Source organism: Capra hircus, chromosome 8 (genome assembly GCF_001704415.2).
Source record: "Capra hircus breed San Clemente chromosome 8, ASM170441v1, whole genome shotgun sequence".
NCBI classification, from domain to species: Eukaryota; Metazoa; Chordata; class Mammalia; order Artiodactyla; family Bovidae; genus Capra; species Capra hircus.
The window spans coordinates 10,553,549-10,570,017 of record NC_030815.1 but is presented as its reverse complement, the minus strand read 5'-3'; the positions used below and the strand labels follow the sequence as shown (position 1 = coordinate 10,570,017).

The 16,469-nt window shown below is 45.6% G+C and overlaps 1 protein-coding gene across 1 annotated transcript in view; it reads left to right on the top strand.

Annotated features, from left to right (window-relative positions):
* ELP3 (elongator acetyltransferase complex subunit 3) overlaps positions 1–16,469 on the top strand; it is a 125,124-nt gene continuing 108,655 nt past the window's right edge. The window contains exons 1-3 of the mRNA XM_005683552.3: positions 1–160; positions 6,779–6,878; positions 9,880–10,018. Of these exons, the coding sequence (XP_005683609.1) occupies positions 142–160; positions 6,779–6,878; positions 9,880–10,018 (258 nt within the window). The 5' untranslated portion in view covers positions 1–141. The remainder of the gene's footprint in view (positions 161–6,778; positions 6,879–9,879; positions 10,019–16,469) is intronic.

The following is a 16,469-nucleotide window of genomic DNA, read 5'->3' as shown; positions in this document are numbered from 1 at the left end:
CGTGGTCTTCTCGCGACAGCTTTACGATATGTTTCCGTCGTTTTACGACAGGACAGGGTTGCTTGGTGGCTGTCAATTTCCCCCGTGGTCCGAGTAGCTAGCTACATTTTCTGGGGTGGCGGCTGCTACGACAGCGGAGAGATGAGGCAGAAGCGCAAAGGTGCGACAGGGAGAGGGAATGGGTGGTGGAAGGGAAGGGGCGAACCCGGGCCATCAGATGCTGAAGTCGGTTTTTCCCGCGGGAATCTGCTGCCTGCCAGTCTCCCCACCACCTGTGGTCAGTTTGTGAACTCGTCTCTCCCTGCTACTGTGCTTTTTAAACCGGCCTATCCTTATTCTTCCTTTCTGGCCATCCCTTGGTGTCTTTTGCATAAACGATAAAAGCTTTATTCCAAGAAATTTACGCGATCGATGGATTTAACACAGTCTCGAACTCTTAATTTGCTAAGATTTTACTACACATTTCACGTCCTTTTTGATTTGAGATTGTTTTAAAGTTCTAAATGTTTTTTTAAAAAGGAAAGAAACGCCCGAGTTATTCTTGGAATCTGTGGGGTAATTAGGCAATTATTCCTATTTGTATTACCTCCTGAGTTAGCTTGGAGCGATTTCATCTTCAGTTGTTCACCCAGATAGAGTCAAATTTCAAGTATTTTCTCGCAGGTTGTAGTGTTATCTCTGTAAACTCATTTGAGAAGTCGGTCTAATAGTAATGTTGGTTATGATAACCGTAGCTACCGTTTATTGAGCCTCTGCTAATAATTCTTAATGTGGGTATCATCTCCAAATTACAAATGAAGAAGCTGAGATTAAAAGAATTAAGTAACTTTCCTAGCCCAAGATTATACTTAGGAAACAGAACCGAATTGGTTGGTCAGGCTGTTTCTACAAACACACAAACAAAAAAAAACTGCCCTTGATTACTATGCCTCTTGGCCTCAGGTACTATAAGTATCCAAATTACCCTCAGTTGCTTTGTGGGCTCAAAGACCGCTTACCCCTAATTAGTTAGTCATCTCCCTCTAACTTGCTCTTCTATCTGTTAGGCCAGACAGCTTTACTTATAATTTCATCTGTCAACAAGCCCTGCTAGTTCTTACAGAAATTGCCTCTTGCAATAGTTTATTCTAGCCACCATTTCTCTAACCCACTTCATTGAAGAACTAATATTCGAATAATAGACTTTCACATGTACATTATTTCACTTGGTTCTTGCACTGGTCTTGTGAAATATTATCCCAATTTTGCCAACAAGGAAAAAGGAGCTCAGAAGGCATTGATCTTCCCGTTACGACACAGCCAGTAGGATTTGGGAGCTAGGGACTGGGTCTGTCATCCAAGTGTTCTGCTTTAAATCTGTGTGTTTTTAAACAAAGTTGCCTTTCAAGAGCCTTTTACTTAGTATGCAGATTATGTGTATTCTTTCATCTTCTGAATTGTTTTTTGTATGCTCATTTTCTGTAGTGTATTTTGTATGTAGTTGACCCTTGAACAACTCTGGGGTTGGAGGCACTGCCCCCACCACCATGCAGTTGAAAATCCGAATACTGCTATCTCTGTCTCAAAAGCAAAAAAATTGACAACTGACTCACCCAGGGGCAGTAAACTCATATAGTTTGGATAGGATTAGGACTCAAATCCTAGTTCTTTTGTCTCCACATATTGTGGTCGCTAATTAAACAAAAACTTTTCCCCACACTTAGTTAATTTAAGGATCTGAAAAATACAGGTACTGTATTTATTGGGGGGAAAAAAAACGCAAAAAGTGGACACACACAGTCCAAGCCAGTGTTCAAGGATCAATCTGTACTTATTTTCTTTAAACACTACTTTGGTCTTTTTACTCCCAAACTCAAAAACATGTAATTCTTCACTGTGTATTGCATCTTTTGTCGAGTAGCCAGTGTTCCCTGTAATCTGATTTTACCCAACCCTGTCAGAAAGGCTCTATTCCAGTTTGGCAACACTTTCATATAAACATGATTGCTAATTCCTATACCTAACATTGTTCCTTCTGGATTGCCCTCTGTTTTGCTTGTCCAAACCCTGCCCTTTCTCTAAAGATACCTCTGATTTCCTCCATGTAGACTTTTCGTACTAATTTACTTCTCCAGATAATTTTCGATACACCGAAGAGCTGTCCAGACATTTTAAAATCTTTATCTCCATGTATGCCTCATTTTCCTGTGCTTAGCTTTAGTTTACTTCACAGATACTGTGTTTTCTTTATTTATTTTTGCAGATTGAAGGCTTGTAGCAACTCTGTGTTGAGCAAGTCTGTCGGTGCCATATTGCCAACAGCATTTGCTCAGTTGATGTCTCAGTCACATTTTGGTAATCCCACAGTATTTCAGACTTTTTCACTATTTCTGTGTGTGTTATGGTGCTCTGTGATCAGTGATCATTGATACTACTATTGTAATTGTTTGGGGGTCGCACAAACTGCCACGTAAGATGACGAACTTAATCCATAAATGATGTGTTCTGACTGCTCCACCTGTTGGCCATCATCCCTCTCCTCGGGCCTTCCTGTTCCTTTCGACAATAAGGACTGGTAAATGCTACTGAATTAGGCCAGTTAGTACCCCTACAACAGCCTTCAAGGGGTCAGGTATTAATAAAAGGTAGGGTCATACATCTTTCACTTTAAATTAATAGCCGAAAATGGTTAAGCTTAGTGAGGAAGGCCTGTTGAAAACTGAGATAGCCTGAGTGCTAACTACAGCCAAGTTGTGAATGCACAGGGAAGGTTCTTGAAGGAATTTGAAAATGATATTCTAGTGAACTCATGAATGATGAGGAAACAAACCAGCCTTATTGCTGATAATGGAGAAGGTTTTGGGATCTGCATGGATCAACCAGCCACGGCATTCCCTTAAGCCCAAGCCTTACCTAAGACAAGGCCCTAACTCTAATGCTGTGAGGGCTGAGAGAGGTGAGGAAGCTGCAGAAGAAGGGTTTGAAGCTAGCAGGGCTCAATCTCATGAAGTTTAAGGAAAGAAGTCATTTGTACAGCATCAAAGTGCATGGCAGAGCAGCAAGTTATCCAGAAGATCTAGCTAAGATAATTCATGAAGGTGGCTGTAATAAACAGCAGATTTTCAACGTAGACAGAACAGGCGTCTGTTGGAAGAAGATGCCACCAGGACTTTCATAGCTACGGAGGAGAGGTCAGTGCCTGGCTTGAGAGCTTCAGAGGGCAGAATGACTCTCTTGTGGCTCAGCTGGTAAAGAATCCGCCTGCAATAGGGAACACCTGGGTTTGATCCCTGGGTTGGGAAGATCCCCTGAAGAAGGGGCTACCCACTCCAGTATTCTGGCCTGGAGAATTCCATGACCTATATAGTCCATGGGGTCACAAAGAATCGGACACGACTGAGCGACTCTCACAATCACAATGCAGACAGTCTGGTGGCTCAGTGATAAGGAACCCACCTGCCAATGCAGGAGATGGGGGTTTGATCCCTGAGTCGGGAAGATCCCCTGGAGAAGGAAATGGCAACCCACTCCCCTATTCTTGCCTGGGAAATCCTATGGACAGACGAGCCTGGTGGGCTACAGTCCATGGGGTTTCTATAGAGTAGGATACGACTTGGCGACTGAACAGCAACAAAATGCTCATTTACCATTTGAATTACGCTGAATCTTCTCTGCCTGTGCTCTGCAAATGGAACAAAGTGTGGATAAACAGCACACCTGTTTACAACATGGTTCACTGACATTTTATGCCCACTGTTGAGAGCAGAGCCCTGTAAAGTATCACTGCTCATTGTCGATGTACCTAGGCATCCACGCACTCTGGCGGAGATGTATGAGATTAACGCTGTTTTCATCCCTGCTCACACAGCATCCATTGCACCGTCTCATCCAGGAGTCATTTCAACTTTCAAGTCTTATTATTTAAGAAATCCATTTAGGCTATAACTGCCATAGCTTGTGATTCCTCTGATGGACCTGGGCAAGGTCAACTGAAAACCTTCTGGAAAGGATGCACCATTCTCGGTGCCATTAAAAACATTTGTGATTCATGGGAAGAGGTAAAAAAAAAAAAAAATCTGCATTAATAGGAGTTTGGAAGAAGTTGCTTCCAGCCCTCATGATGACTTTGAGGGGTTCAGGACGTCAGTGGAGGAAGTCCCTGCAGATGTGGGGACAGCAGGAGAACTAGCTGTGGAGCCTGAAGATGTGACTGAATTGCTTCAGTGTCAGGATAAAACTTTAATGGACGAGGAGCTGCCTCTTATGGGTGAGCAAAGAAACTGGTTTGTTTAGACAGAATCTGCTCCTGGTGAAGATGCTGTGGAGATGGTTGAAATTACAATAAAAGCTTTAGAATATTAAGCTTACTTGATAAGGCAGCAGCAGGGTTTGAGGCGATCAACTCCAATTTTGAAAAACCTTCTACCCTGGGTAAAATGCCACCCAGCAGCATGGCATGCGCAGAGAAATTGTTCATGAAGGGAAGAGTCAGGGGCTGCAGCAAACTTCCAGTGTTGTCCTATTTTAAGAGATTGCCGCAGCCACCCCAGCCTTCAGCATCCGCCACCCTGAGCAGCTGGCAGCCTTCAACATCGAGGCAAAACTCAACACCAGTGAAAAGAGTATATTTGCTGAAGGCTCAGCTGGTAAAGAATCTGCCTGCAATGAGGGAGTCCTGGGTTCCATCCCTGGGTTGGGAAGATTCCCTGGAGGAGGAAATGGCAACCCATTCCAGTATTCTTACCTGGGAAATCTCATGGACAGAGGAGCCTGGCGGGGTACAGTCCGTGGGGTCGCAAAAAGTCAGATTCAGCTGAGCAACTGTGACTATTGAGTGCCCATAAGCAATAGGTTTTGGGGTTTCCCGGTGCCTCAGTGGCAAAGAATCTGCCTGTAGGTTGAAGGTTGCTATTGCGGGACGTGTCCACAAGGCGACAGCACTTTTTTATGCCTTACTCTTGTTACTAAGGTAAGCAGCGTGCCTGCTAAGTCGCTTCAGCAGTGTCTGACACTGCTACCCCACGGAAGGTAGCCTGCCAGATTTCCCTGTCCGTGGGGTTCTCCAGGCAAGTATACTGGAGTGGGTTGCCATTTCCTCCTCCAGAGGATCTTTCCCACCCAGGGATCGAACCTGGGTCTCCCGCAGCTTCTGCGTTTCAGGGGGATTCTTTATCGCCGAGCCACCGGAGAGGCTTGGGGAAATTCCTGTTCTCTCCTTGTAAATGAGAATGCTGTGTAGCGCTAGTGGTTAAGAACCTGCCTGCCAATGCTAGGAGACATAAGAGACTTGGGTTCAATTCCTGTGTTGGGGAGATCCTGTGGAGGAGGAACTGGCAACCCACTCCAGTATTTTCGCTTGTGAAATCCCATAGACGGAGGAGCTTGGCGGGCTACCGTCCATGGGGTCGCCAAGAGTCAGGTACAGCTGGGCAGCTGAGCGTACATGTAGTCTTTATGAATATTGAGTACCCATAAGCAATAGTTTTGGGGTTTCGCAAGTGGCTCAGTGGTAAAGAATCTGCCTGTAGGTTGAAGGTTGCTATGGCGGGACGTGTCCACAAGGCGGCAGCACTTTCCCATGCCTCACTCTTGTTACTAAGGTAAGCAGCTGCTAAGTCGCTTCAGTCGTGTCCGACTCTCTGCGACCCCATAGACGGCAGCCCACCAGGCTCGCCCGTCCCTGGGATTCTCCAGGCAAGAACGCTGGAGTGGGTTGCCATTTCCTTCTCCAATGAGTGAAAGTGAAAAGTGAAAGTGAAATCGCTCAGTCGTGTCTGACCCTCAGCGACCCCATGGACCGCAGCCCACCAGGCTCCTCCGTCCATGGGCTTTTCCAGGCAAGAGTACTGGAGTGGGGTGCCATTGCCTTCTCCAGAGCCTTGGGGAAATTCCTGTTCTCTCCTTGTAAATTAGAGTGCCCTGGCACTAGTGGTAAAGAACCTGCCTGCCAATGCTAGGAGACATAAGAGACGAGAGTTCGATCCCTGGGTCGGGAAGATCCCCTGGAGGAGGGCGTGGCAACCCGCTTCACTACTCTTGCCTGGGAAATCCCACGGACAGCGTAGCTTGGTGGGCTACAGTCCATGGGGTCGCAAAGAGTCAAGACGGGATTTAAGTGTCTTACACACATACCCGTGCCAGAAGAAGCCATCCAAAACTTGTGTCTCTCATTTATTTAAGGCGTATTGCTATTGCACCCTTAGCAGACTACAGTGCACTGTAAAGATAACGTGTGTGTGCACCGGGAGCCAAAATATTCGTGACATGCTTGATTGTAGTACGCCCTTTTTTGTGGTAATCTGGAACCAGACTGCATGAGGTCTGCCTGTATTTTTTTATCACCTGAAGCCCCTTTTTCCCTCCAAATAAATTCGTATGCAGAACTTCAATATATAAACAGATGGAAGTGAAGCTGCTTGGGTTGAAATGGAGAAAGAGACCTTCCCTCTGCAACTAAACGTAATCAGAAATCTGGAGATGAAGGGAAGCTGTTTTGACTCCTTTGGTTCTTTCCTGTGTAATTTGGTCCTTTTCCTTCCTGTCTGTCTCTGCTCCCCCGTGTCTATCATGCCTGTCGTGTAGATGCTTCTAGAGTGAACTCTTCCTGTATGTAGGTGAACTCAGGTTTGTTTTTATATTAAAGGTATAAGATATATGGCCAAATTGTAAACAATAGAAGTTCACTGGTAAACTTGAGCTATTATTTCAGCATGATTGGAATGATTTTGGAAGGAAAACTGCTAGCAAATACAAAAATGTTTACTGAATAATTTTACATTGTCAAATATTATCTTTCCAGGAGATCTCAGCCCTGCTCAGCTAATGATGCTGACCATAGGAGATGTTATTAAACAACTAATTGAAGCTCACGAACAGGGGAAAGACATCGATCTAAATAAGTAAGTGGAGGGTCTTCCCTGGTGATCCAGTGGCTAAGACGTGGCCTTCCAAGGCAGAGGGTGTGGGTTTGATCCCTGGTCAAGGAGCTGGAATCTCACATGCCTCAGGGCCAAGAAAACCAAAAACGTAAAATAAAAGCAATGTTGTAACAGATTCAATAAAGACTTTAAAAATTGTCCACATCCCCCCAAAAATCTAAAAAATAAGTAAGTGGATCTATTAAAAAAAGAAGGTAATCTTGCTCTTGGGAAGTATTAATAGATTTCTCTCATGCATGCAATTTCAGACGCTACTGGTTCTATCTCGGGTTTCATGTTTGAACTGAGCATTCAGCTTCCTGCCCTGCCCTGTTGATATGTATGGCAGAGATGCCTCAGAGCCTACTATCCCTGGCAGCATCTAACGTCTCTTGGGCCCTTGCTGTAGTCGGGTCACTACACGAGACGAACTAGCCCAGCTGACACTCTCAGACACTGTCTGAGGTCAGTACTCACCTCGCTGGACATGGGTCCCCCGAGACGGGGAAGGTCACGTAATTTTTCCCAGAGTGAATAACTGGTCATTGGCAGAGCTGAGGTTTGGAATCAGACCATCTGCCTCCCGAGCCCGTGGTCTGTCCTGCTGTCCGTCTCGCTTCACGTCCTTCCTCTCATTCCGGTCCCTCCTCTGAGACACAGCAGGTGGCGGCTAGCTCCCAGGAAGACCCTCTCTTTGGGCCTTTCAGTGTCATCCAGCCCTTCCCCGCTTCAGAGCCTCCTGGACACGCCCACCCACTTCCTCTCCAGAGTCAGGTTCAGCTTGGTCAAATAAGAGTGGTCTGTCCTCTGCATCTGTTTATCCACTGCGCACTCGTTACATAGACCTGCTTCCCCACCCCCAGGCCATCGGTGGTCTAGCCACTGTTCGCATGACGTTTCTCTAGACCCTGTCTAGAAAAATATGTTTTACCCTTTCTTTGGAACATTGTGCTTAATAAACATTGGCTGAAGAAATCAATACTCTTTTACTATGGAGTCACTTTTTTACATTATATTTTATTGATTTTTCTACCATGTGTTTAACTGATTTCCCCCCCCCCCCTATTTTTTTGTTGGCTGTACCCATAATTATACAAATCTTTTGTTTCTCATGAACATTTCTGTGTCTTATATATTTTTGTCATTCATCTTTAATTTAGCACATCTAAAGCAAAAGTTAGCATCTTCCTTAAAACCAGCCGGTACTCAGATGACCTCTTGGCCAAATTGTTTTCACCTTCACCCAGGCTTGAAAGGCTAGTGTCACCTCTGAATCCTTTTCCTTGGGTCCAGTTCGGGTCACAATTTTGCCTACTCAGTCTTCATTATAACTCTCTTCCATGTTCACTACCAACTTCCTCTTCCCTTCCTTTCTTATTTTTTACTTTCTTCTTCCAGTTTTACTGATACAGTTGACATGTAGCGCTGTTATAAGTTGAAGATACACAGTATAGTGATTCAGCCTGTACATTATGAGATGATTCCAGTAAGTTGAGTGAACATCCATCCTCTCATATTGATACAAAATTAAAGAAATAGAAAAAAAAATTCTTCTTCCCTTGTGATGAGAACTTCCAGGTCTCTTAACACCTTTTTTGTTGTAATGTATATACTTTTAAACTGATTGTTTTGCGATGGAGTAAAGCCAGTTAACAATGTTGTGATGGTTTCAGGTGGACGGCAAAGGTACTCAGCCATTCGGATACATGTATCCATTCTCCCCCAAACTCCCCTCCCATCTGTGAAGCCTACGCTTCTCTGTACCCATTTTCCATGAACGTCTCCCCAGAACACACTGAGCTCGTCTCGAGCACTGCAAGCATTCATGGCTGGGTGTGTGTTCCATTCCGTATGCTTTCATTATTTGCAGACTTATTTTTGTGCGTGTCTGTCTGCAGACCTGGAGCACGGAGCAGCTCTGCCTTACGCTTCCTGACGCCCCAGGCACTTAGGTAGTCTCTTGTACCTCTTAGGAACTCAGTGAACATTTGCTTAAAGGATTTGAACACCTCATAGTATTTCTAGATGGATTAAAGTGACTATGGGATTTGGCTAGCAGCCACAAAGAAAAGAAAAGTTGGTACAATTATAGGAAAAAACAAGGAACAATTTTTCTTCTACAATTATAGAAAAAAACTACTTGGGATAAAGGTTATTTTGGGGGATGCGGATAGGGTTACAGTCAGGAAGGCACACAAGGGTCTTCTGAAATGGTGAGCATGTTCTTTTTCTTGGAATGTGGTTACAAGAGTGATTATTTTATAATATTTAAAGTATATTACATGGTTCATTGTTCTGTTCTTTAGGTAATATTTTATATTAGAAAAATATTTCAAATGCTTTAAAAAATATATGTTGGAGTGGCCAATAAGTTCGTTTGGGTTTTTCCATAACATCCTACAGAAAAACCCAGATGAGCTTTTTGGCCAACCCAATACTTTATTTCCTTTTCGGGTCTACATAGCTTTGCTTTCGGTTGTTTTGCTTATTGGCCTGAGACCATGGTTTGCAACCAGTCATGACTACTCCCACCCCTCCACCCACCCCCAAGACATTTGCAACGTCTGGAAAGTTTTGGTCGTTACAACAGGGAGAGGTGCCAGTCGAGGCCAAGTGCGTGTCTGATCATCCCACAGTGTGCTGAGCAGGCCCCTGCGCGAGGTTAACCTCATCCCAGATGCGTGGTGCGGAAGCTGAGGGAGGGTCGAGTCCTTTGAGGCTGGAGCACTACCTTGAACGGGGCCTCAACCATGTCTCTGTCCTGGGTCCCGTCCCCTGGCCACCTGGCTTTCTCTGTGGTACTCCAGAGAACAAGAAGTCCTGAATTTTGCTCTCCTGTTTCCCTGACAGTTAGAGCCACTGTTGTCATCTGGTGAGGGGATACGGGATCGTGAGAGTTGGTGGCATGGTTTATAGGTTATTCTTCTGGTAGCTTGTCCCTGGAATCTTGTGACCTTGATCACGCTGGATGCTCTACTTTCAGGGTGAAGACCAGGACAGCTGCCAAATATGGGCTCTCGGCGCAGCCCCGCCTGGTGGACATCATCGCTGCGGTCCCGCCTCAGCATCGGAAGGTCTTGGTCCCCAAGCTCAAGGCAAAACCCATCAGAACTGCCAGTGGGGTGAGTGATCGAGTCATCACGTATTGATTGTGTGTCTGTTGGGCCACAGATCCCTGCCTCCACGTAGTGAGGTGGAGGTGGGCGATTTGAATTCATAAAATCCACCTGTTGTGATGTGTACTGAAGTGGAGACGTGTGCAGGATTGCTTGGAGAACGCCAGGGAAGAGAGTCACTCAGAGGAAAAGATGGTGATTTGATTTTTGGTGTCTTTAAAAGTGGGGCTTCCCAGGTGGCTCAGTGGTAAAGAATCCGCCTGCCAGTGCAGGAGACATGGGTTCGACCCCTGGGTAGGGAAGATCCCCTGGAGAAGGACATGCAACCCACTCCAGTGTTCTTGCCTGAGAATCCCATGGACTGAGGAGCCTGGCGGGCTACAGTCCATGGGGTCGCTGAGAGTTGGACGCGATTGAGCACACATTCACGGGGCATAGGGTGGTGAAGGGGAGGAGGTCTTTAAAAGTATAGACTGAAAGTTGGTAACTACCAGAAGATGGTAAATATTGTTGGCCACCTTAAGCTCGTGGCTTATAACATACTTATAAAGGGTATTTTGAAAAGTTAACTGATAGTGCAAAGTCATTATATTAATACGTATGGTAGCTGTGAACCAGTTGACACCATCCAGGAGGGTGTCCAGAAGCCAGATGTCCCTACAGTACAAGGGACTAGGAAGGACCCAAGAGGGGGAAGTGTGGCGGCTGACCGACCCGGAAGTGGTGCCCATGTCAGCGGAGAAGAGCAAGCACAGAGTCGTGGGAGCAAGGAGCAGGAATTAGGGCGCAGACGGTGTAAGAGGTGTGTGGGGGGAAACCACAAGTGTGCCAGGCTCGCCAGGGCTGCGCTTCACTTTGGAAAGCAGCAGGACTTCGGGGTGAAGCATTAGTGTGGCATCTGCTTGTCAAAGGTCTTAAGTGAAGTGAAAGTTGCTCAGTCGTGTCTGACTCTTTGCGACCCCATGGGCTATACAGTCCATGGAATTCTCCAGGTCAGAATACTGGAGTGGGTAGCTGTTCCTTTCTCCAGGAGATGTTCCCAAGCCAGGGATTGAACCCAGGTCTCCCGCATCGCAGGCGGATTTTTTTACCAGCTGAGCCACCAGGGAAACCCAGATGTCCCACAAAGAAGCCAGATACAAAGAAACTGCAAAAGATTTTTGAGAAGGGGAGTGATGGGAACCAGATAGATTTTTTCAGAAAATTAATTTGGATACAAGATGTAGGGAGGTCTTCCCTGGTAGCCCAATGGTTAGGAATCCGCCTGCCGGTACAGGGGAACACGAGTTCAGTCCCTAGTCGGGGAAGATCCCACATACCGCAGGGCAGCTAACCCCGGGCGCCACCACTGCAGGGCCCTAGAGCCTGGGAGCCGCAACTGCTGATGCTGTGTGCCTGGAGCCTATGCTCCACGAGAGGAGCCACCGCAAAGAGAAGCCTGCAGTCACTGCAGCCAGAGAAGGCCTGCGTGCAGCAGTGAAGACCCAGTGCGGCCAAAATTAGAAAGAAAGAAAATGTATCAAGATGGAGGGTCAGTCACTTGGAGACAGACAGACCAGTTGGAATGCTCTCAGTTTGAGCTAGGCATGAAGAGCCTCAGTTGAGGCCAGGCCTCCAGGATAACAAGGATGAGTGTGAAAGACACAGGGTGGGATTTGGGCTCTCCTCAAACTTGGTGCCCAGAGTGGAATCCTTTATTCCCGGTGTGAACTAAGTTCAGTCTGTTCCTTGGGTGGGGCTATTGTACTTCTCACAGCTTACACTGACCTGCCAGGTACCTACCTCTTCCTGGACCACATCACACTTGTGACTAATTACTCCCCAGAACCTTTGCACAGAGGGTACCATCTATCCCAGTCTCTTCTCTATACTTAAGTGTTTGCGGTTCGTTGGTTGGTTTGTACCAAAGTATAGAAGGCTTTCAGAAAAACGAATAGTTCGAAACCTCCGCTTTACAGCCCCCCTGCCTCCTCCCCTACCCAGGGCAATGGCTTTTAAGTCTTAGCTGATTTCTTGGCATTTGCTTCCGTATCCCTAAATAATGTGCTTTCAGGATAAATCTTGAATTGCCAGTTTTAGGCATTATGTCCGGGCTTGCCATTGTCCAGGCAAAGGTTTGTCAACCCCTGGACCTGACAAAGGCACCTGGTTTCCACGATTCCATCCTCTGTCCTCCTCCTGGCTTGAGCCACTCCTTTTCTTTCTCTGAGAGCTACTCTTGCTCTGCTTGCCTTTAGACATGGGCATCTTCTGTGGCCCCAGGCCCAGTGTTCCTAGTGCCGCACACACTTTCTTTGGTGATCTCATCCACTGATGTCTTTTTTTTTTTTAATATGGATCATTGTTAAAGTCTTTATTGAATTTGTTACAATATCGCTTCCGTTTTATGTTTTGTTTTTTTAGCCTCGAGGCATGTGGGATCTTAGCTGCCCCACCAGGGACTGAACCCGCACCCCCTGCATTGGAAGGCAGGGTCTTAGCCACTGGACTCCCAGGGAGGCCCCCACTGATGTTTTTCAATACCGCTGTATGCTGACGCCCAGCTCCAGCCTTTCCGCAAACTTCATGTCCACGTCAAATTGCCTGTTAGACGTCTCTCCTTTGACTGCCTGTAGACCCTCCAGTGTGGCGAAACCAGACTTACTTGCTTGCTCAGACTTGCTCTTTCATCCTTCTGGACCACCTTAGTTCATGGTGCCCACATCTATTTGGTTTCCAAATGATGTGAAATGCGTTGTCCCTTCCTTCCACCGTGGGTAGGAATGTTCTGACCTTTATCATTTCTCATTTTGGAGGTTATTGGAGTCATTTCCTAACCGGCCTGCTTTGTCTTAGCTGCAGCAAATCCACCAGAGTAACCTACTAAAAATGTCAAGAGCACACAGCTAATGTCATCCCCTATCTGTCATGCATCCTAAACTCCATGCCTTTATCCCTGCTGTTACTGTTGTGCTTTGTTTTTATTTTTTTATAGAGCTTTAGGCTTGCAGAACAGTTGAGCAGAAAGTACAGAGTTGCTTGTACTTCCTCGCCCCCTCCCCCAGGTTGCCCTATAATTGATGCATCAGTTGTTGTTCCGTCGCTCAGTCGCATCCACCTCTGCGACCCCGTGTACTGCAGCATGCCGGGCGTCACTGTTCTTCACTATCTCCTGGAGTTCTCTCAAACTCATGTCCATGGAGTCAGTGGCGCCATCCAGCCATCTCATGCTCTGTCGTCCTCTTCTCCTCCCGCCTTCAGTCTTTGCCAGCATCAGGCTGTTTTCAAGTGAGTCAGCTCTTTGCATCAGGTGGCCAAAGTATTAGAGCTTCAGCTTCAGCATCAGTCCTTCCAAAGAACACCCAGGATTGATTTCCTTTAGGACTGATTGGTTTGATATCCTTGCAGTCTAAGGGACTCTCAAGAGTCTTCTCCAACAGCACAGTTCAAAAGCATCAATTCTTCAGCGTTCAGTCTTTATGGTCCATCTCTCATATCCATACATGACCACTGGAAAACTGTAGCTTTGACTGTAATGCTATTTTTTTTTTTAATATGCTATCTATGTTCGTCATAGCTTTCTTCCAAGGAGCAAGCATCTTTTAGTATCAGGGCTGCAGCCACCATTCACGGTGATGATGGAGCCCAAAAAAATAAAGTCTGTCACTGTTCCATTGTTTCCCATCTATTTCCCATGAAGTGATGCAACCAGATGCCATAGTCTTTGTTTTTTAAAGGTTGAGTTTTAAGACAGCTTTTTCACTCTCCTCTTTCACCCTCATCAAGAGGCTCTTTAGTTCCTCTTCGCCTACTGCCATAAGGGTGGTGTCACCTGCGTATCTTAGGTTATTGATATTTTTTCCAGCAATCTTGATTCTAGCTTGAGCTTCATCCAGCCTGGCATTTCGCATGATGTACTCTACATAGAAGTTAAATAAGCAGGGCGACAATATACAGCCTTGATGTACTCCCTTTCTCAACTTGGAACCAGTCCATTGTTCAGTGTCCGGTTCTAACTGTCACTTCTTGACCTGCATACAGGTTTCTCAGGAGGCAAGTAAGGTAGTCTGGTATTTTCATCACTTTAAGAATTTTCCAAGTTTCTTGTGATCCACACAGTCACAGGCTTTAGTGTAGTCAGTGAAACAGATGATTTTCTGGAATTCCTTTGCTCTTTCTGTGATCCAGTGGATGTTGGCAATTTGATCTCTGGTTCTTCTGCCTTTTCTAAATTCAGCCTTTTCTACATCTGGAAAGTCTCGGTTCATGTACTGTTAAAGCCTAGCTTGAAGGATTTTGAGCATTACCTTGCTAGCAAGTGAAACAAGTGCAATTGTGCAGTAGTTTTGGAGAAGGCAATGGGAACCCACTCCAGTGCTCTTGGCTGGAAAATCCCATGGGTGGAGGAGCCTGGTGGGCTGCGGTCCATGGGGTCGCGAAGAGTCGGACACGACTGAGCGATTTCACTTTCACTTTTCACTTTCACTTTTCACTTTCACTCATTGGAGAAGGAAATGGCAACCCACTCCAGTGTTCTTGCCTGGAGAATCCCAGGGACGGGGGAGCCTGGTGGGCTGCCATCTATGGGGTCGCACAGGGTCGGACACGACTGAGGCAACTTAGCAGCAGCAGCAGTGCAGTAGTTTGAACCTTCTTTGGGATTGTCATGAAAACTGACCTTTCCCAGTTCTGTGGCCACTGCTGAGTTTTCCAAATTTGCTGGCATATTGAACAGCACTTTCACAGCATCATCTTTTAGGATTTGGAATAGCTCAGCTGGAATTCCATCACCTCCACCAGCTTTGTTTGTAGAGCTTCCTAAGGCCGACTTGACTTCACACTCCAGGATGTCTGGCTCTAGGTGAGTGATCACACCGTGGTTATCTGGGTCATTAAGACTTTTTTTGTATAGTTCTCCTGTGTATTCTTGCCACTTCTTCTTAATATCTTCTGCTTCTGTTAGGTCCATACCATTTCTGTCCTTTATCGAGCCCATCTTTGCATGAGATGTTCCCTTGGTGTCTCTGATTTTTGGGGGGAGATCTCTAGTGCTCCCCATCTGTTGTTTTCCTCTATTTGCATTGTTCACTTAAGAATGCTTTCTTATCTCTCCTTGCTATTCTTTGGAACTCTGCACTCAGATGTGTATATCTTTCCTTTTCTCCTTTGCCTTTTGCTTCTCTTTTCTCAGTTATTTGTAAGGCCTTCTCAGACAACCATTTTGCCTTTTTGCATTTGTTTTTCTTGAGGATGGTTTTGGTCACTGACTCCTGTACAGTTTTATGAACCTCTGTCTACAGTTCTTCAGGCACTCTATAAGATCTAAGCTCTTGAATCTATTTGTCACTTCCACTGTATAATCGTAAGGGATTTGATTTAGGTCATACCTGAATGGCCTGGTGGTTTTCCCTACTTTCTTTAAGTCTGAATTTTGCAATAAGGAGTTCATGATCTGAGCCACAGTCAGCTCCCAGTCTTGTTTTCACTGACTATAGAGCTTCTCCATCTTCAGCTGCAAAGAATATAGTCAATCTGATTTCGGTATTGACCATCTGGTGATGTCCTTGTGTAGGGTCATCTCTTGTGTTGTTGGAAGAGGGTGTTTGCTCTGACCAGTGTGTGTTCTCTTGGCAAAACTCTGTTAGCCTTTGCCCTGCTTCATTTTTCACTCCAAGGCCAATCTTGGCTGTTACTCCAAGTATCTCTTGACTTCCTACTTTTGCATTCCAGTCCCCTATGATGAAAAGGACATCTTTTTTGGTGTGTTCATTCTAGAAGGTCTTGTAGGTCTTCATAGAACCGTTCTATTTGGCTTCTTCAGTATTTTGGTTGGGGTATAGACTTCAGTTACTGTTATATTGAATGGTTTGCCTTGGAAATGAACAGAAACCATTCTGTCATTTTTGAGATTGCACCCAATATTGTACCAGCCTTGCTACATTACTATTAACTGAAGCCTATAGTTCCCATTAGGGTCTCTCACAGTTGTACATTCTGTGGGTTTTACCAAATGCACAATGTCTTGTATCCACCAAATCGTATCGTATGGAATAGTTTCACTGCCCTAAAACTCCCCTAATGATGCTTTCCTCTGCCTCATTCCCCTGCCCACCACTGATCTGTTTACTGTCTCTCTAGTTTTGCCTTTCCAGAATGCCATGTGGTGGGAAGCCGTGTGTTTTGTAGTTGTTTCATATTAGCTTCTGTTACTTAGCAGTGCACATTAAGCTTTTATGCTATGTCTTTTTAGTGGCTTGCTGGCTTATTCTTTTTAGCACTGAATAATACTCCATTGTCTGAGTGTACTGCAGTTTGTCTGTCCATGCACCTATTGAAGGCCACCCCAACTGTTTCCAAATTTTGGCAGTTGTGATGACCAAAGCTGTGATAAACATTTGCGTGAAGGTTTTTGTGTATGCAAAAGTTTTCAACTCATTTGAGTACCTAAATACCTAGGAGCATGATGGCTGGATTATAT